Below are 22,084 nucleotides of genomic sequence, written 5' to 3' on the forward strand. Positions count from 1 at the left end.
TCTTAGCTCATGACTGTATGTATTTAGATTATGCTTTTTAATGATTATTAGCCATTTATATAGGTTGAACCTCATACCTGCCCTAAGTGTAATGTTAAGTGCTGGGCTTTGCATTTACTAACTTTTATTTTTGTTATCTTCCTAGAATGGATCTGGTTTATCAAAATCCAAAAGAAGCCGAATTGGATTTGATGGCACACAGTGGGTATGTATGACAGTCGAGAAATTCTTCAATTGCCAAGTTCATTTAGTTCATTCACTTATATACTTAATGAGTATTTGTTGAATTAATGACAGTTGTAATAGCTAGCTTGGTGGGAAATGGGAATAGGTGATAGAGGGCAAAGGGAAGACACTGTGCCAAGTGCTTTATATGGAGTATCACATTTAGTCCTTATGCAAACTTGATGATGTTAATACATGTTTGTCCTCAGTTCACTTAAAAAGATTAAGGTTGGTTGGCTAATAAGTGACTGATTCCAGATTCTAACTGCTTGTTTCCAGAATCCTCATTCATTGAGTTATGGTGGTTCCTCAGATGAATAAATATGTGAAAAGCAGAAATGAACCAAGAAAATATAAAAAATATTTGCAAAACGTGTGTCTGACAAAAGATTGATATCAGGGATAAATAAAGAACTCCTGCAACTCAGTAATAGATTTTTTTGTTCATATTCTGTCAAATTGAACAAGTGTCCTATATTCCTGGTTTGCTGAGAGGTTTTTATCATGTAATAGGAATTGAATTTTGTAAAAATTTTTTTGTGTTGAAATTCTCATAGAGGTTTCCTCCCTTTATTAATATAGTGAATTTTATTGATTAATTTTCAAATGCTGCCTTTCATTCCTGGGAGAAACTATACTTGGTCATAATATTTTCTTCTTTTTTTAACTACAGGAATTAATTTTTTAGTATTCTGTTAAATGTCACTACATCTGTGTTCATGAGGGACAGTGGTATATACTGTTCTTTCTTTTTCTGTAATGTCTTTGTCAGGTTTTGCTATTAGGATTACACTGACCTCAAAATGAGTTTGAAGTATTTCCTCCTGCTCAGTTCTGAAAGAGTTTTTGTATAATTGGCATTATTTCTTCCTTAAATCTTTGATAGAATTCACCAGTGAACCATCTTAGTCTAGAGTTTTTTCTTGTTTTGATGGCAAGACTTTTTTTTTTTTACAACAAATTCAATTTTGTTAATAGTTATAAGGCAAGTCAGATTTCCTGTTTCATCTTGTGGTAGTTTTGTTAATTGTGTTTTTAAAGGAATTTATCCATTTCCTCTAAGTTATTGAATTTTGGGTCATAGCATTGTTTATTCTAACTTTTTACTTAGTTGTGTCTCCCACTAAGAGATAATAAGCTCCTCTGGAGCAGAGATTATTATATTCTTGGTATTTGCATAATACCCTACAGTAAAAACAAAGGATAAGAGACTGATTCATACATTTATCTCACTTTTTTATCTTTATAATTCCTGATATTCTAATCTGTTTATTATCTTGTATATGTTTTTATAAGTTTCTTCAGATTTTTGTGAGTAATCATTTATCCTTAATTCCATGAAACATCTTTTTTGAAGTCATTATTGCTTTCATTAACGTAGGCTTTTAAGCAACAATGTATGCTATTTATTCTGTTTATCTTGGTTACTCTTAGATATTGTTTACTCCTAAGTGTGATTATTCGGTTTCCATTCTGATTTCAAAATTTATTTTTTGCAATAGAATGTTCTGCTTACTGCTCAGCAGAATTGTATTTTAAAATATCAGTATTACAGTATTATTAGAAAGTCAAACTGTATACAGGAATGGTCAAGCAGACAGTGTATTTTAGTTTGTCTTTTGCTTGGCAAGATTATTAAGCAGTATTTCAAATATGAAGAAAAGTTCCACATGCAATTGATTTTTGGTTTTGAAAATGTTGACGTGACTAATTTTTTAAAATTGAAAAACCTGATATTTCCTCTCCAACTTTTGCTTGAAAAGATTTAGCTACTACCAAGGGAATAATTTGTAGGTCCCGAGTTCTCATCTCAGATACTGCTTCCTATGTGAAGATTTTGATATCCTTTTGATGTACAGTTAATTAGTTGATTACTGTTCTGTACTTACCTTATATTGTAAATATTTGTACATCATCCTCAGTAGACCGTGAACTTCTTGAGAGCAGGTATGGTGTATTATTTATTTGTGGGTTTTTTACTGTTAGCAAAATAGTAAGCCTGGTATCTATTGAATAAGCACTCTATATGTATTCTTATAAAATTAATGAATAAAATTTAATGAGATAGATTATTGTATTGGTTTAGAAGAATTAAGGGAATTCTTTTCCTCTCAAACAGCGTGCAGTTAAAAAATTTATTATGCTAACATCCAGTCAAAATGTACCTGTGTTCCTTATTGATCCTTTGATTCTGGAATTGATTAATAAAAACTTTGAACAAGTCAAGAATACTTCTCATGCCTCCTCCACTTCAGAATGCAAGTTTTTCTGTGTTCCAAGAGACTTTACTGCATTTGCACTACAGTATCAACTATGGAAGAATGAGGTAAGATGATTTGCTTTCAGGTAATGGAATGTGTCTTTTGTAAAACAATATAAGATTAAACCAATTTAAACTGTAAAATGTTTAAATTTTTTATAAAGACTTATAAATTATATCAGGAATATTTTCGGCTATAAATAACAAAACACAAGGCTCCTCTGTCTGTGAGATTTCCCAGGCAAGAATACTAGAGTGGGTTGCCATTTCCTTCTCCAGGGAATCTTACTGACCCCAGTTATTGAACCCACATCTCCTGCATTGGCAGGTGGATTCTTTACCACTCAGCCACCTGGGAAGCCCACAACTGGAAGTAGATTTGTGCAGTACAGCCTTGAGTTAGGCCTTTGCTGTGTTTGATCAGAGCAACTTCTTTGTTCTTGACTTTGCTCTGTCATGATTATGAAAAGGCAAGCCATTTCATAGTTCTTCCTGTTTTGTCTATCTCCTCACACTTTAGGTCTGATTCCTCTTCATGTTCTGTCTGGCCTTTTAAATTTTTCCTAAATTTACCAATTTATAATGCTTTTATTTCATCCTGTACAGTAGATTCCTTCTCTGAATTGGCCACTCTTACACTCAATCAGTACTTTCCGCCTCTTAGGTTTATGAAGAAAGGAAATCCTACAGTAGTTAATTCTAATATAAGGAGAACCAAGGTGAAATTGTATTAGACAGGATAAGTTACATTAATTGCTGCTAAATACAACCCTAAAATCTCATTGACTTAGTGCAAAAAAGGAGTAATTGTCTCTAGACAAAATCTAATGTGAATAAGGGTGTTCCTGGATGACTTTCCTATAAGCAGTGCCTCAGGATGCAAGCTGTTTCATTTGTGTGGCTTCCCTATCCCGCAGTTCTTTGTTTCCCTACATGCAGATAAAAGAGAGAAAGCAGAGAAGATCTTATGGGACATTGTAAGGCCAGGCCTAGAAGTGGTATCTGATGCTTCCGTCCGCATTCCTTTGACCAAAACACAATTTCACTCTATATCCAGAAAGGGGAAGGCAATTGTAACTGATACTGGTTAGTATTCTGTACCAGAATGATCACTTTCTAAACATAGTTCCAACCTTTAATAACTTTAATGCCTGGTATTACCACTTAGAACTTTATTTTCCTTAACTGTAGATTAGGTGTAATATCTTCCTTGTTGACCTCACGTAGTTTCTATGGACATCAGATGAGATAATTAATGTGAATAAGCTTCATACACATTATATAAATATAGACTTAAAAAGAGGTGGTGGTGTAGAGTAGAAAGAACTTTGTATTTGGTTACATAAGACCTAAATGCTGGTAGTAGCTTTGCCTCTTATTAATTTTGGCTCTTTGGACTTCTGTGAGTCTTTTCTTTATCTACAATATCTGTGCTACTTACTCTTTAAGATAGGTGTCATGAATTCAACCAGTGAGTGAAAGTCGCTCAGTTGTGTCTGACTCTGCGACCCCATGGACTATATAGTCCATGGAATTCTCCAGGCCAGAATACTGGAGTGAGTAGCGTTTCTCTTCTCTAGGGAATTTTCCCAACCCAGTGATCAAACCCAGACCAAACCTGCATTGAAGGTGGATTCTTTACCACCTGAGCCACAAGGAAAGCCTAGGAATACTGGAGTGGGTAGCCTATCCCTTCAGGGGAACTTCCTGACCCAGGAATCGAACCGGTGTCATGAATTCAACCAGTGAGTGAAAGTCGCTCAGTTGTGTCTGACTCTGCGACCCCATGGACTATATAGTCCATGGAATTCTCCAGGCCAGAATACTGGAGTGAGTAGCGTTTCTCTTCTCTAGGGAATTTTCCCAACCCAGTGATCAAACCCAGATCAAACCTGCATTGAAGGTGGATTCTTTACCACCTGAGCCACAAGGAAAGCCTAGGAATACTGGAGTGGGTAGCCTATCCCTTCAGGGGAACTTCCTGACCCAGGAATCGAACCAGTGTGTCCTGCATTGCAGGCGGATTCTGTAACAACTGAGCTATCAGGGAAGCCATAGATGTTATATGTAAATGCAATAATGTTTATAAAAGTTCTTTAGAAACTGTACATTTCTATTCAAATGTGAGGTGTTCTTAATAATTAATACTGTTTAACCATCTGTAGCGCTGGTTGTTAGGATTAAAAATCTACCCTATAGGTTAATCTTTTTACGTGAGAGTTATACTATAACTAATAACTGTTGGAAATGTACTTTGCTTTATAGTGTAACTTAGTCTGTTTTCTAATGATGTATATTATGATAGACTTTTATTTTAGTATCAGTTTAAGGCATTGGGATATAACTATGAGATGAGAAACCCTGCTCTTATGAAGCACTTTTGAAGATTATTAGAAGTTAAATTGAGAATCACAGGTTTAACTTTAAGTCCTTACATTAACTTTTACTTTGGAGATGCTAACCAGAGAACACTATAATGAATGGACATTCTCATTCCAAGGGAGAAATTTTTATTGATTTTCATAAAGAGAGCCTTTGAACATGTCTTCCATGCTATTTGGTTTCTCTTTTTGATGCTTTCCTTAATTCTCCCGCCACCACCTTTCCTTCCTCACCTTCATTTTTTAATCTTCAGGCAAAGAGCAGAGTAGGACAATAATACGGAAGACTTAATTCAGTGTACGAGTAACTTTAATTTTGCTACTAGTATTTATTTTAAATACTCAAGCTTGATGTTTCTTTGGTTTTAGGAAGGCTGGTTTCGGATAGCTGAAAATATGGGATTTCAGTGCCTAAAGATTGAGAGCAAGGACCCCCGGCTGGATTGGATAGACTCATTTTCTGGAACTGAAATCCCCCTGCACTATATCTGCAAATTGGCCAGTCATGCCATCCACTTGGTGGTCTTTCATGAGAGGAGCGGCAACTATCTCTGGCATGGCCATCTACGGCTGAAAGGACACATCGACAGGAAGTTTGTTCCTTTTCGAAAGTTACAGTTTGGTCGTTATCCTGGAGCTTTTGACAGGTAAATTCAGGGTCTAAAGGGAATATGTGAAACCTACCTTGTTCAGTCATGAATTCTTATTCTCTTTTTCACATTTAGTAATAAAACCTAAAATGTATTTCATGCAAATCAGTTTTGAAATGTAAATATTCAATAAGAAGCAACTCATGAACATGTACTCCAGGAAATATATATCAGAATGTTCATAGCAACATTGTTCTCATTGCCCCAAACAAAATGTGGTGTGTTTACACAATGAAGAACCATGGGGCAGGGAAATGAAGAAGCTCTTAACTCATGCTCTATGTAGCAACAGAGATGAATCCTACAATGCTGAGTGACGGAAGTGAGGCATAAAAGAATACAAGTCTTATTTTATCCGTCAAGAGTTCAGACACAGGACTATGTATGTTTGTGGATATATACTTACAAGTAAAAGTGTTCAGAATGTAAAAACTTCCAGTTATGAGATAAGTTCTTGGGATATAATATACAGCATGATGACTATAGTTAATTAACACTGCTGTATTATATATCTGATACAGTTGCTAAAAGAGTAGATCTTTAAAAATGATACCTTATATGCTTGATCTTTAGCTATTTTGCTTATGTTGTATTGAATGTACTTTGAAGAGGCTGCCAGTTTTCTGAATTAAGTCCTTGTAATAAGTCTTAATTTTTGTTTTCAGGCCAGAGTTACAACAAATTACTGTTGATGGATTAGATGTTCTCATTCCAAAAGATCCAATGCACTTTCTGGAAGAAATACCACACTCTAGATTTATTGAGTGTAGGTATAAAGAAGCTCGAGCATTCTTTCAGGTTAGAGATAACCAATATTGTACTTTACAATTTAAAGGAAATGTGTTTATTTTTAGTATTTACCAATTGAGGCAGGGGGAGGGTAAAGGGACTTATGTTAAAAAGAGACTTAGGTAAGAAAACATCTTTTCTGATTTGTCTGTTTCCTTCTAGATTGTTTAAATTTTTAAAGTAGATTAAACATTAACCTTAAGGAACAATTTCTTCCCCAGTTGAATGGTTTGATATTTACGGAGACCTTATTTTATTTGGATAGACATTGACAGGTTCAGCACTGGCCTCTGCTTTTAGTTAGGATCACGCACAAACTTTATAAAGATGGTACATTCTGTTCTTAAAGCAATCCAAGTAGGATCAAACCATGTATAATATGTACTTCATAGAAAATACAGTTTTTCTCAGAGGGTTGGCACTGAATATGAATTTTTTGTGTTTATGAAGGTTTTTCAAGATAGATGCTACACAAAGACCAAGTGCTTTTGAACTTTACTTTATTCTGTTGTTCTGACTTTCAGGTCAATAAACATTTATTAAAAGCTGGCTTCCCAGGAACTCTCCTGACCCTGGGGATATAAAGATGATTTTAAAGGACATGAAAGTTCAGCTCTAGGAAATGACATAAAACAGAGATACAGTGAAAGCAATCAGATCTGTGGTGGGGTTTTGGTACTCTAGTTTTTCCACTTGCCCTTTATTTTTCTGAGCAAACTTTTCTTTTATTTTCTGGGTTCCCTTCCAAGAAAGCTGTGTACACAACGACTGGAGGGGGATGAGAAAAAGAAGTACCAGCTGTATCATCAGTGGCCAAATGCCCAGAACCAAAAAATGCAAGGGTTTTTTTTCTGATAGGTTGTGCTGGCACCCAAGGCCTAGACCTGACAGCCACAGTGGGCCTTCCTAGCCCTGTTCTTTTAAATCTGTAGATTTGTGGCTGGAGCCTCATGAATGAGAAGCTGGAAAACTGCATGTGTAGCTGGGCCAGTGTCAGTGGGCAAGTGCTGCCCTTCACATCCCTACCACAGAGTATAAGGAAGCAGAAGAGAAGCAGACTGGTGCTTGAATTTCACCATCCATTCACTGTTCCTGTCTCAATGAGTTTGTTCTGGTTGCCACCTCTGTCCAAGCAATTATCACAATTAATTGTGAATGTCTGTCCTGTCCTCCTATAAGATGATGTGAACTTTTTGATAGCAGGCATCCTATTTTACTTACCTGTGTAGCCCCAGCATCTAGCACAATACCTGACACAAAGAAAAGATCCTATAGTGGTGGAAAAATGCATAAAGAATAAGGTGCTCAGCATCAAAAGGTTGTTTTTTTTTTTTTTCCCCAGAACGCTTATTGGGGCTGCTCCATTTACTTGGCAAGCATTTGCCCATACTCATTTTATTGATCTTTGTGAGAAGGCAGTGTAAAATGTAAAATGTTTCAAAATAATGAGAAATCATGAGAATCAGTTCAGTTTAGTCGCTCAGTTGTGTCCGACTCTTTGCAACCCCACGGACTGCAGCACGCTAGGCTTCCGTCAACTCCCGGAGCCTACTCAAACTCATGTCCATTGCATTGGTGATGCCATCCAACCATCTCAACATTTGTCGTCCCCTTCTACCTCCTTGAATCTTTCCCAGCATTCGGGTCTTTTCAAATGAGTTGGTTCTTTGCATCAGGTGGCCAAAGTATTGGAGTTTCAGCTTCAACATCAGTCCTTCCAATGAACACCCAGGACTGATTTCCTTTAGGATGAACTGGTTGGATCTCCTTGCAGTCCAAGAGACTCTCAAGAGTCTTCTCCAGCACCACAGTTCAAAAGCATCAATTCATTGGCACTCAGCTTTCTTTATAGTCCAACTCTCACATCCATACATGACCACTGGAAAAACCATAGCTTTGACTAGATGGGCATCTGTTGGTAAAGTGATGTCTCTGCTTTTTAATATGCTCTCTAGGTTTGTCATAGCTTTTCTTTCAAGAAGCAAGCATCTTTTAATTTCATGGCTCCTGTCACCATCCGCAGTGATTTTGAAGCCCAGAAAAATGAAGTCTGTCACTGTTTCCCCATCTGTTTGCCATGAAGCGATGGGACCGGATGCCATGATCTTAGTTTTCTGAATGTTGAGTTTCAAGCCAACTTTTTCCACTCTCCTCTTTCACTTTCATCCAGAGACTCTTTAGTCTTCTTCACTTTCTGCCATAAGGATGGTGTCATCTGCATATCTGAGGTTATTGATATTTCTCCCAGCAATCTTGATTCCAGCTTGTCCTTCATCCAGCCCAGCATTTCGCATGATGTATTCTGTATATAAGTTAAATAAGCAGGGTGACAATATACAGCCTTGACGTACTCCTTTCCCGATTTGGAACCAGTCTGTTGTTCCATGTCCAGTTCTAACTGTTGTATCTTGGCTTGCATACAGATTTCTCAGGAGACAGGTAAGGTGGTCTGGTATTCCCATCTCTTGAAGAATTTTCCACAGTTTGTTGTGATCCACATAGCCGAAGGCTTTGGCGTAGTCAATAAAGCAGAAATAAATGTTTTTTCTGGAACTCGCTTGCTTTTTTGATGATCCAGCAGTTGTTAGCAATTTGATCTCTGGTTTCTCTGCCTTTTCTAAATCCAGCTTGAACATCTGGAAGTTCACGGCTCATGTTCTGTTGAAGCCTGGCTTGGAGAATTTTGAGCGTTGCTTTGCTAGCGTGTGAGATGAGTGCATTTTTGAGGTACTTGGAACATTCTTTGGCATTGCCTTTTTTGAGATTGGAATGAAAACTGACCTTTTCCAGTGGTCCTGTGCCCACTGCTGAGTTTTCCAGATTTGCTGGCATATTGAGTGCAGCGCTTTCATAGTACCATCTTTTAGGATTTGAAATAGCTCCCTGGAATTCCACCACCTCCACTATCTTTGTTCATAGTGATGCTTCCTAAGGCCCACTTGACTTCTCATTCTAGGATGTCTGGCTCTAGGTGAGTGATTACACCATTGTGGTTATCTGGATCATGAAAACCTTTTTTTGTATAGTTCTTCTGTGTATTCTTGCCACCTCGTCTTAATATCTTCTGCTTCTGTTAGGTCCATATGATTTCTATCCTTTATTGTGCTCATCTTTGCATGAAATGTTCCCTTGGTATCTCTAATTTTCTTGAAGAGATCTCTAGTCTTTCCCATTCTGTTGTTTTCTTCTATTTCTTTGCATGGATTGCTGAGGAAGGCTTTCTTTTCTCTCTGTGCTATTCTTTGGAACTCTGCATTCAAATGGGTATATCTTTCCTTTTTTCCTTTGCCTTTAGCTTCTCTTCTTTTCTCAGCTATTTGTAAGGCCTCCTCAGACAACCATTTTGGCTTTTTGCATTTCTTTTTCTTGGGGATGGTCTTGATCACTGCCTCCTGTACAGCGTCACGAACCTCCATCCATAGTTCTTCAGGCATTCTGTCCATCAGATCTAATCCCTTGAATCTATTTGTCACTTCCACTGTATAATCAATCGTAAGGGATTTGATTTAGGTCATACCTGAATGGTCTAGTGGTTTTCCCTACTTTCTTCAATTTAAGTCTGAATTTGGCAATAAAGAGTTCATGATTTGAGCCTTGAGCAGCTCCCTGTCTTGTTTTTGCTGACTGTATAGAGCTTTTCCATCTTCAGCTGCAAAGAATATAATCAATCTGATTTTGGTGTTTACCACCTGGTGATGTCCATGTGTAGAGTCTTCTCTTGTGTTGTTGGAAGAGGGTGTTTGCTGTGACCAGTGCATTCTCTTGGCAAGACTCTGTTAGTCTTTGCCCTGCTTCATTTTGTACTCCAAAGCCAAATTTGCTGGTTACTCCAGGTATCTCTTGACTTCCTACTTTTGCATTCCAGTCCCCTATGATGAAAAGGACATCTTTTTTGGGTGTTAGTTCTAGAAGGTCTTTTAGGTCTTCATAGAACTGTTCAATTTCAACTTCTTCAGCATTACTGGTTGGGGCATAGACTTGGATTACTATAATATTGAATGGTTTGCCTTGGAAACAAGCAGAGATCATTCAGTCATTTTTGAGATTGCACAAAATTACTGCATTTCGACTCCTTTGTTGACTATGATGGCTACTCTATTTCTTCTAAGGGATTCTTGCCCACAGTAGTAGATATAATGGTCATCTGAATTAAATTCACCCATTCCAGTCCATTTTAGTTCACTCTTGTCATCTCCTGTTTGACCACTTCCAATTTGTCTTGATTCATGACCTAACATTTCAGGTTCCTATGCAATATTGTTCTCTACATCATCGGACTTTACTTCCATCACCCGTCACATCCACAACTGGGTGGTGTTTTTGCTTTGGCTCCGTCTCTTCATTCTTTCTGGAGTTATTTCTCCATTCTTCTCCAGTAGCATATTCGGCACCTACTGACCTTGGGAGTTCATCTTTCAGTATCATGAGAATAGTGTCATGTTTTTAATTCCATATTTTCAATTCTGATTTTGAGATTTTAAGGGCAACCATCATTCAGCATTCAAATCAGGAATATGGATGACAGATGCTCAGAGGGCTAGTCAGCTTATCATAGCCTCATACTTCTGGTGTTTAAAGTACAGCAAGGCTGGAATGCTATCAGCAGATTTCTCTTCATAACAGGGTCAACTGGAACTTTGTATTCATTTTTCATCATGTTAGTTGTGTCCTTCACTTGCAACAAGACAGACTCTTGATTACTAATTTGTTTTCCCCTTCTGCTGCTGCTGCTGCTAAGTCGCGTCAGTCGTGTCTGACTCTGTGCGACTCCATAGACGGCAGCCCACCAGGCTCCCCCCTCCCTGGGATTCTCCAGGCAAGAACACTGGAGTAGGTTGCCATTTCCTTCTCCAATGCATGAAAGTGAAAAGTGAAAGTGAAGTCGCTCAGTCGCGTCTTGACTCTTAGCGACCCCATGGACTGCAGCCTACCAGGCCCCTCCTTCCATGGGATTTTCCAGGCAAGAGTACTGGAGTGGAGTGCCATTGCATTCTCCTCCCCTTCTGCTAATGTATTGTTATTACTGATTTTGAGTGTCTAATGAGACTGATAGCTTTTTAAAAAATCCTTTTCCTCGTAAATGCTTCTTTCTTTGTAATTTCTTATGTTAGAACCAGGAAGATCAGTTTTTCAATTAAAGTGAACATACATAACTTTGAACACTTGATGGCGCCAAACAGTCTTAAATACAATGCCTGGTGTTTAAAAAAAAATTAATGAACTAACCTACTAGATCTCATACAGCAGCCTTCTAACTTTCCTTTTTTAAAATAGTAATTTTTGGAAACATTTTCAAATCTTCAGAAAAGTTACAGATGCAATACAAATAATTCCTTTTCCTTAACCATTTGGGAGTTATTTGTTGATCTCTACCGCACAACCTCAAATAATTTAATATTTCTTAAAAACAAGAACATTCTCCTAATATCTTAATACAAAAATCAGGAAATAACATAAAGATTATTACCATTTAATCCTCATTCAAGTTTTGCTAATTATCATAATAATGACCGTTATAATAAAAGGATCTAGTTCAGAATCACATGTTGCATTTATTTTCTGTCTCTTTAGTTTTCTTAAATCTGGAAGTTTCACAATCACTTTTTAACATTTATGACTTTGATATTTTTGAAGATGACGGGCCAGATATTTTGTAAACTGTCCCTTATTTGGAGTGTGTGTGGTTTTTCCTCATGTTACATTGATATTGTGCACCTTTAGTAAGAATAACACAGAAGTGATTCTGTGCTTTCACTTTATCGTGTCAGATGCTGCTTGATTTTGATTTGCTCCATGTGGATACCCACATCACCTGCTCAGGCCCCGATCCCCATGCCCGGCCACCGCTGTTCACTTTCTTGCTCTGCCTCATGTAATGATTCTAGTTTAGAAAGAGTCCAGGAAGAGGAGAACAGAGGGAAGTGTCTTCTGACTTCCTTTATTTACTTCAACTATTTTCTCAATCTACCAAGAAGCATAGAATAATACATATTTTTCTGCACTTGATTTTGTCTGAGCAGCAGCTGTCAAAAAATAATTGGTGCGCTCCAGTGTGTTGAGTTCCAGTAAAAAAAAACAGAGAGGATATCGAAATATCTGGACCCCTAGTTCAGGAATATCTAGAAAGCTATATTCATGTCCTCTTCTACTACATTGCTCTGAGACCTGGGGCAAATTTCTGAGCCTTAGTTTCCTCCTCTATGAAATGAGTGGGCACTTTCTGTTACCTTGTTATTTTTAATCTATATTTTGGGGAAAGATTTGGGGAAAGGTTGCCTGAACAGGAAAGATCAAATATGACATGGTATTTAAATTAGGATTCAGTCTTTTTCTAAATGTACGATAATCCCAAGATTTATATGAGATATTTTAAATGAGAAAAAATATATGTTTGCTCAGTTATTATGTCCAACTCTTTGTGACCCCATGGTCCATAGCCCACCAGGCTCCTCTGTCCATGAGATTCTCCAGGCAAGAATACTGGAGTGGGTTGCCATTCCCTTCTCCAGGAATCTTCCCAGCCCAGGGATCAAACCCAGGTCTCCTGCATTGCAGGCAGAATTTTTACCGTCTGAGCCACCAGGAAAACCCTATGTGTAACTATAATTTTTAAAGTCCATAACAGATGTAAAGGGTGTATAGGTATATACATCTTTATATTTTAACACATATGAGGGTCAGTTCTAACGAATGGAATTTCTGGGAGTGTCATGTTATTAAAGGTGTGTCACAGAGGTGGGAGTACGTCCATGCAGGGGCAGCCTTAATTGGACATAACTATCAGAGTAATATTTTTGTAGAACATAAGGTTTTCATTTCTATTATTTAATTTGATCCTTTCAGTTACTCTGTGAAATAAGCCAAGATTCACCATTAACCTTTAAGAAAACTAAGGTCTTAAGATGTAAGATGTAAGGTCTTGAGATATAAGTCATGGTCATTATTGGCTGAGCATGGACTAAATTCTGAGTTTCTAAACTCCTAGCTCTAGGCTTTTCTCCCTGCATCAGGGGTAAGAGCATGCATCTCTCATTCTGGTCATATGTCCTAACAGCATTGTGGCTCTGAGGATGTTTTCACGTTAAAGAGATCCCATATACTTTCATATGGAAGAGATCCCATATACATATTCTGGAGAATATAACATCTTCAGGAATCCCTCTTTTTTCCTAGGAATACTTTTTGCTTGAAATACATGGTCCTTGTAGGAATTGTATTTCCTCCTGTTGTAAAAGAATGCCATGATATTTTAGGATATTGTTGGCATGGGAGGGGCTTAATCAATCATGTATTCATTTACCCATTTATCAGTTTGTGTTAGTCACATATTATATGCTAGGTACCATTTTAAATTTGCATATACACTGATGCAGAGATTCAGTACCTGCCTTCAAGGAATCATCTTTACAGCCTACTGGAGGAAATATAAATAGAATCAGCAGTTAGAATGAAATATGATAAGGGAGAATATGATAAGCAAAATAGGTGAAGGGGATTAAGAGATATAAACTTCCAGTCATGGGTATGTAATGTACAAAATAGGGATATAGTCAGTAATATTGTAATAGCTCTGTATGGTGACAGATGGAAGCTAGAGTTATCATGGGGATCATTTTGTAATGTATGAAAATATTGAATCACTGTCTTCTACACCTCTATGAAAATATTGAATCACTATGTTCTGTACCTGAAGCCAATATAATATTGTATGTAAATTATAATTCAATTAATAAAGAAGCCCTTGATCTTTTGTACCTCAAAAAATCAAAAAAGAATTGAATATAATAATTATAGTAAAAGTATATAAAAATGGTAACTTATGAGCTCATTGAACAGATTATTTCATTGGTCTGTATCTACATATCTAGACCAAACATGATTTTTTGCTCTCTAATGTTGAACTGAAGAGGAGTCCCGGAAGAATAAATATATATGTATTCCTAGGAAAATCAGAGATTGTTTTTCAGAGGGTGGAACTGAAACATGCAAGATTTTATTAGTCAAGGGCATTTCAGACAAAGGAAACATGTTAGGAAGACCCAGAGGCTTGAAAAATTGTGGCATATTTGGCGAGTGAAATATGAGGAGGGTGGAGATAAAGGCCAGACCAGTAGTCTAGACCTAAACACAGTGACCTTGTCTGTCATGCCAAGAAGTTTAGATTTTGTCCTGTAGGTAGTGAAGCATTAATGAAGAACTTATAGTTCTTTCTTCAGTTCCAGAACCCCCTAAAAATGAAGAAAAGTGAAGAGACTATAAATAAATGACTAGTATTTGTATAGAATTTAAAAATTTGTGAGACATTTGTCTGTCATCCATTATCGCATTAAATTTTCACAGCCATCTTGCAGACTATAATTATTATCCTTTAATTATTGATGAGAAAATTATATCTGAGAGAGGTTTGTTCTTGCATTCTCTCATTCAAGCACTATTTTACACATTGGAGATACAGTGATAAACAAAATGAAGACCCTTTCCTCATAGAGCTTATTTTCTTCTGAAGTGATATGCCCAGAGTCACAGCTAAAACGAAGTGAGATTAGACTTGAACACAGTCTACTTCAAAAATCCCATGTTCTTTTTACTATACTAGTCAGTCCTAAAGAGCATTTATACTAGTGAATGATGAAAATATCATTGACCGCATTGTACTTCAGATATGCCTGTAACTCTCTTAATTAGACTTCTTTTCCTGTAAAACTAGAACGTATAAAACTCACCCTTTGGGAATCCTGATTATATTCCTTCCTCCTTTAATTTGGCTCTCCTAGAATCTGCTCTTTATAGTCTTATTTTAATGTGTGACTAACAAGGAATTCTGAAACCTGATTTTTATACTAGAAAAATTATAATATGGAGTTAGTTTTCAAGTTTAATTTGGATGTCAGAGAAATATTTCTGGTAACTTAGAAATGGCTATAGTAGCTGACTATTTGTTATATCTGTAGCAATACCTTGATGATAACACTGTGGAAGCTATGACCTTTCAGAAGCGTGCAAAGGAATTGTTGCAACTAGCAGCCAAAACATTAAAGAAGTTGGGAGTACGGTTCTGGCTGAGCAGTGGAACTTGTCTAGGTAAAATTCTTCTTGCTTTTCATTTGTCTTTTTGACATTTCATCCTCTGTGGCTTTAGGGATGACTGCTTGAGATGACAAAACATCGGTGGTATTTGAAGTGTCATATTTATAGACAGAATAAACATAGTGCATGGAGCAAGGATTTATTGATTTTTTTAGAAAGAAATAACTTCAAAATCATAAAACAGAATTAGGAAGGCCATCTTGTGTTTCCCAAAATAATGTGTATAAAATTTATATCAGAACATGTAGACTACATGTGATCCTCAGGTAATCTTTAGATTAGCATTTTATTATTTCTACCCATAGGTTGTTATTCTCTTTAAAAAGAAACTGTATTCTGTTTCTTTACTTACAAACAATACAGACAACTTGCATTGCACCAAAAGTTTCTGAGAGCAAGTTTTTTCTAAGAGAAACAATGAAGGGAATGTTACAAGATCTTTCACAAATCTTTTCCACATCATGATGGTATCACTGATTGGACATCACTGTCTAACCACATTCTGTTTATTCTGAGATGGGAAAGTGTAGAATCCAAGAGTGATTTCCAAATCTCTTTCCACTATTCATTATATCAAACTTCTTTGGAATATAAAATTATTTAGAATCGTAAAATTTTTTTTATTCTTGTTTATGATAGCTGATTACAGCTGTTTTTGCTCCCTCTTAGTTATAACTATTTGTACAAAATTTAATTCTGCACCTGCTTTTAGAGGGTTACTGTATAATTTATTTAATTCGAGATGTTTTGAGAATGAAAGGAGTGCTGTTAGTAATTATGGTACAACAGGTATAAACAGGGATATATGGTTATCCTGTCATTTAAGCTCTGTGGAAAATTCACATGGTTCTTCCTGTCAAGTACTTTACAGCTAGAGTAATACACCTCCGGCTCTTGCCCTGCACAAAAAAGAGTACATCTCGTTTATGCAATATATGCTCTAAGGTTTAACTTTTTGAAGCAAGATTGTTTTGTGGACTGTTTGTGGACTGTTACCAAAATTCTTCTTAATCATTTGTCATGATATCTTTTGAGTTCTTAGCCTCATAAGGGCATTTATAAAATGAGAGAAGTTGGATTAGGTGATACTTAAAGTGTCTTACTTTTTTTTTCTTTTTTTCATTTTTAATAATTTGTGATTTTTTGATAGATGTGGATTATAGATTTTTATTAAACTGGATGTGAGATCCTGTGCTTGGCTTCTAAAGATCTGTGTTAAAATTGAAATTAAAGTTTAGAGTTCCAAACAGTATTTCCCAAAGGTAATTGTAAACATTTGTTTACTTCTTGTATACTTTGAATGGAAGGAGTAGAAGGATAATAATGGAAAACCCAGAGCCCTTAGTAATATTGAGGTATAAATTTTTCATTTTAGAAAGTACAATAGCACCTAACTTAGAGTTCGATACATAGTAAATATGTAGACATATCTTTGGATGATATGTTGAAAATTGAGGTTGATACTTCTCCATCACACATTCAGAGCTGTTAAGTTTTACAAATTACTGCTTAGGAAAGGAATATTGATTAAGCAAAAGAATTAAATTATGTTTTTAGCATATCTTAAAAGCAACCTTCATCATAGATTTATGAGTAAACATTTTAAGAAGTAACAATGTTTTAAATGAATGGCTCAGTTAACATTATTAAAGCTAATAATTTATTCAGAAATTAAAGTACATCATGAAAAGCTTTGAGGTTGCTGAGGGCTCAGAGCAGGTGAAGGAAGGAAGGAATAAAAGAAATACTCTTCAACAAGTGGCTCCTATGATCATAAGTATTAAGTTGGGATCTAATTTAAAAATTCTGATAAAGCACACTAAATCTAATCCTGTGAAATAAAATACATTGTTACAAAGACTGTCCATTCTAATAATTACTAATTATTTCCAAACTTAAGTTTTTAAAAAAGTTTTCTTATTCCTTTGTTTTTTCTTTTTTTTAGGATGGTATCGGCAATGTAGCATTATTCCATATAGTAAAGATGTTGACCTAGGAATTTTTATACAGGATTACAAATCTGATATTATTTCAGCATTTCAAGATGCAGGACTCCCACTCAAACACAAATTTGGGAAGGTCAGTAATAAAAATGCTTCACTTCATTAGTAACATGTTTCAAAAGTAAAGTTTATATTAAGCAACTCAGAGGTGTTTCATATAACATTTTATCATCCAATATTGGCCAGGATGAGTTCAGCAGAAAATTATTACCACTTGTGACTTCTGCACTATTTAAGGAAAACTAGAAAATCTGGCTTTTTATTGACCATGAGAAGGTGAAAAGGATCTTGGACTCTTAAAGAAGAATTTATTGCCATTACATTAGGGAACAACATAACATAATAATTAATTAATATAATAAGTAAGAATCCCACCTACCCTACCTGAAGTGTCATTTATTTTTTTGTTCACATAGACATCATATTATTATCACCTCAAAACATTCCATTGATTGCTAAGGACTCAAAATACAGAATCATTTCAAACATTATGTAGGTTTCTTGTTTATTTCACATGTCCTAGGTCATAGCAATTTTCTCACAGGTCAACTCGAATAGGTCATTGTGGCTTAGATAAAATCTCCTTTTAGATAATTTAATTCCTATAGCCTAAGCCTATGATCCCTGGCAATCACCTTACTCTTAATGTGCTTGTTCCCAGGGAGGTGTTGTCGTGGAAAGAAAGTAGAAGTATGTTCTGTTTGTGGAAAATTACTTCCCTCATCATAATCATTCTAGTTTATTTAAAAATTTAATAAAGTATCTTCCTGAGGTCAAAGTCAAAGCAATAGAACTCTAGTCATTCAGCAAATGACTTAACATTTCCTTAATACCCAGTCTCTGCCTGGCACTGTGCTCTGCACGTATGGCAAAGGTGAATAAGGTAGAGTCCTTATGCTTGAGGAGCCCACTGTCTAACTGAGAGAAAACAAATGCATAAACAGTTAAGTGGTTAGTGCTGCAACAGACAAATGTACCAAGTCCAATGGGAACATAATTATTTGTAGGATAAGTTTCTTAGGGAAATGCTCTCAGAATTCTTTGTACTTTTATTTCTTCTTTTTTCATATATATAACGTGTAATGATATATGGGTTTCTATACTACATTTACATAAGTTCTTAGTTATTGATTATAATGACTTACTTCCTGATAGTTTTACTTGGTTATTAAAGGGAATAATTTTTCTTTGATTACTTTTCTTTTTTAGTCAGAAAGGAGCTCTGGAACAGGATGTTTTGCAGAGTGATCCTTTAACTACTATAAGTCATTTATTCTGAGTTGTCATCAGTTGTAAAAAGCAAGATTATTTTATGTCCATTTAAGAAAGAAATCTAATGATTGTGTGCTACTGATGCACCCCAATTTCAGAGGTGCTCCAGCTTTAAAAACAGTTATCTTAAAACCTATATTCTCTCCATATAAAACATAAGAATCTTTTTTTCTTTTGATTTTAAAAAATGTTATTTCCTTTGTTTCAGTCTGTAAAGGTTTTCATCTTCTCCCTAGGTAGAAGACAGCTTGGAATTGTCTTTCCAAGGAAAAGATGATGTAAAACTTGACATTTTTTTCTTCTATGAAGAGACTGACCATATGTGGAATGGAGGCACTCAGGCCAAAACAGGAAAAAAGTTTAAGTATGAATCAGATAAGTTCTTACAAAGGGGGCTTTAGAAATAACTGCAGAAGGTAGAAGTAAGGAAGTAACTGAAAATGGGGTGGGATGGGGAATGATCATCAAGGCTCCACTGTTAGCTGATACTTCTCAGCTTCCCAAGGAGTTTCCCAGTTATGCTTGAGAAGTGAGGATACCTATCAGGACTGAGGAAGTGCCCCTGGGTTTGTCACTCCTAAAGGTCATTATGATTGGAAGCCCTTAAGTCATCAGAAAGGGAAAGCCAAAATAAGGAACAGAAAATTAGGCCCAGATTCTGAGCCAAAAAACCAATTGCCTGTTAAGAGCTGTTGGAACTTGATAATTTGATGAGAATGGGTAAGGATCAGTAAGAAGGAGATAGTTAAGGTGAAGTGAAGTTTAAGTGAGGAGATTGGCATTGGCTGGAACTGAGGTCATGAATGCTGGGCAAGCTCTGGAATGTGCCTTTAGCATAGTCTGAGGCCCATTCTTTAGAAGATACTTTAAAGGATACATTTAAAGGATAATATGGTAGTTAACAGCTACCACATTTTGTAATGTAAGGTGATTTGCATTGTAAGATGTACCATTATTGTATGTGCTAACAAGAAAGGAAAGACACTGCTAATTATAATCTTTTTTAAGACACCTGATTCAGATAGAAAATTGTAGGGGAAAAGTGTCTCAATTCTGAATTAATTGGTGGACTACAATATATTAGACTGGCATTTTGAGCATTTCTTTTAATGCTGCCGTAGTCAAACTCTTTGATTACAAAAGACAAAAATGTAGAGTAACTGTGTATACCCTTTATGATGCAGTTGGCCTGTTCACAGTTCTGAGAGAGAGAGAATGATATGAACCTGAACCCAAAGAATGTGGGCTCTGGAGTCAGGCAGACCTGGAAAATGCCAGCTTCACCCTAACTAATTGTAGCCTTTAGCTTTTTTGAACATTAATCTCCTCAATACTACTGTATGTCAGGCACTGATGTGAACATTTTTCGTGTATTAACACATCTAATCCTCATAACAACCATAGACAGTCTGTGAGGCACTGAGAATTTAAGTCATTTGTTCAACATCACAGCAAATAAGTCAGGCAGCAGCCTGTCTCTAGAGTTCATACTTTTAATCACTACCCCCTACTGCCTCCCTAATACACCTGACAGTATGAGGCACTTAGTGTAATACTTAGCCCTTATTATCAGTAAGTGGTGGTTACCTTTGTTATAATTATTTAATGTTATTAATAATATGATTGCTAGTGTGACTGCTGTCATTGTTGTCATTCTTATGGTTCTTATATCATTCTTACTGGTTCTTATGACCAGGAGCATAGATTTACCTCACCAACTAGCTGAGATTAGAGCTTCTATCACTGAATAAACTTGAGCAATTGGGCACACTGGAGAATGTTCTGTAGCACAGAAGAATAATTCCAAACTCAGATTGGTTTCTCCTGGGTACATAGATATTACATACTTTATTTGAATCTTTATTTGAAGGCAAGGAGTCTCCATGTAATATTAAACTTGTTCTGGAGATTTGAGAATAATCCAAACTTTTTTTCTCAAAGTCATAAAGTATCCCCAAATTGACATGATCCTGGAGTGTGTTCCTGAAGCTCATATATTATAAAAAATTATTTTGCTTTATGACAACAAACACTTTCATGCTAAGTAAGCTCTGATTATAAGACAGAAATACTTAGTAAGTTAGTAAATATGTAATTGACACTCTCACTGTGGCTAGGTGAATAGGGAGGTATTTTTTTGACATTTAGCTAGTTTGTTTATTAAAATATAATAAAGATGCCAAACTTAATGTATAATTTCCAGACTTAAAAAAAAAAACTGTGAGATAGTATAGCATAGAAATTAAAGGCATGGAGCCAGTCTGTTTGCTTTTGAATCCCAGCTCTCCATTTTACCAACTAGTTATTTAACCTCCCTGGTCCTAAATTTCCTCAAATGTAAAATGAGAATAATAATAGAAATTGCTACATAGAATGGTTTCAAGAACTGAGTTAATCCACAAAAAGGGTTTTGAAGAGAATTAAACATATCTTGAGTGCTAAGAAGTTATTAGTTGCTATTATTAATACTCTCAGTAGCAGTAAAGAAAACTATTCTTCTTCTTAGTCTTATAAGAAATTTATAGATCAGAAACCTGTATAATTATCTCAATATTAAACTGCCACATGAGAATGTCACCTTTTGTTTCTGGAGCTTATATTATAATCCTGTTATTCTTAATTTTTCTTCTAAAGCTTGGATTTCTTTCTTCCCACTGGCATGATCCCATGTCAAACCTCAAAAGAACTGTGCATTTCTAACCATGACATCTCTGGCTAGAAAAAGCTTCTTTCATTCTGCTTTAACTGCTCTTTATGGTAGCAGTGTTTGGGAAGTGTGAAGTGTTCTGATTATTTAATGAGAGAAATGAACAGTGATAGAACTGCCTGGACAGATGGTTTGAATCCCAGATTTTCTATCATGTTACTGTGACCTTAAAAGGCAGAGAAAAGAACAGGGGATGGTTGTGAAGAGTAGTTTCTTTGGAAGATTCCCCCAGCCATATGCCATTTTCATTCTTTTCAGTACTATTTACTGTAAGAAACTGTAGAATTATCACCACTACTATTCCTAGAGGGAAAAATCTTTAAAGCTAGTCTAAGGGTCTTTTTATCTTTATAATATTCTACTTTTTATTCATGTGTAGTTTATTCTGAGAAAAAACTTAATGATAATATAGAATACTTACCATTTTTTAATGGCTCAGATGGTTAAGAATCTGCCTGCAATACAGGAGACCTGGGTCGGGAAGATGCCCTGAAGAAGAGAATGGCTACTCACTCCAATATTCTTGTCTAGAGAATTCCATGGACAGAGGAGCCTGGAGTGCTACAATCCATGGGGTTGCAAAGAGTCAGACGTGACTGAGCAACTAACACTTTCATTTTCACCGTTTTTTATAAAGCCGAAGAGGAACTCAGGAAGGAAGCAAAAGGTCCCCCTTTTAAAACTTTGCTCTGCATGCTCCGCATGCCTTC

The 22,084-nt window shown here is 36.0% G+C and overlaps 1 protein-coding gene across 24 annotated transcripts in view; it reads left to right on the forward strand.

Annotated features, from left to right (window-relative positions):
- The window catches only part of FKTN (fukutin), a 122,295-nt gene that overhangs the window by 13,078 nt on the left and 87,133 nt on the right, over positions 1–22,084 (forward strand). For 13 of the 24 annotated variants that reach the window (XR_014064089.1, XM_081525239.1, XM_081525296.1 and 10 more), the window contains 7 exons: positions 146–205; positions 2,345–2,551; positions 5,236–5,513; positions 6,182–6,314; positions 15,257–15,386; positions 17,338–17,471; positions 18,904–19,031. Coding sequence is in view for 12 of the 24 variants with exons in the window: in XM_081525239.1 (XP_081381365.1) it covers positions 146–205; positions 2,345–2,551; positions 5,236–5,513; positions 6,182–6,314; positions 15,257–15,386; positions 17,338–17,471; positions 18,904–19,031 (1,070 nt within the window). In the remaining 12 variants the exon portion in view is untranslated. Of the gene's footprint in view, positions 1–145; positions 206–2,344; positions 2,552–5,235; positions 5,514–6,181; positions 6,315–15,256; positions 15,387–17,337; positions 17,476–18,903; positions 19,032–22,084 lie in introns of all 24 variants that reach the window. The other 11 variants (XR_014064115.1, XR_014064097.1, XR_014064118.1 and 8 more) reach the window with 2 other exon arrangements.

The sequence above is a fragment of the Giraffa tippelskirchi genome, chromosome 1 (genome assembly GCF_054371585.1).
Source record: "Giraffa tippelskirchi isolate mGirTip1 chromosome 1, T2T-mGirTip1v1.2.pri, whole genome shotgun sequence".
Taxonomy (NCBI): domain Eukaryota; kingdom Metazoa; phylum Chordata; class Mammalia; order Artiodactyla; family Giraffidae; genus Giraffa; species Giraffa tippelskirchi.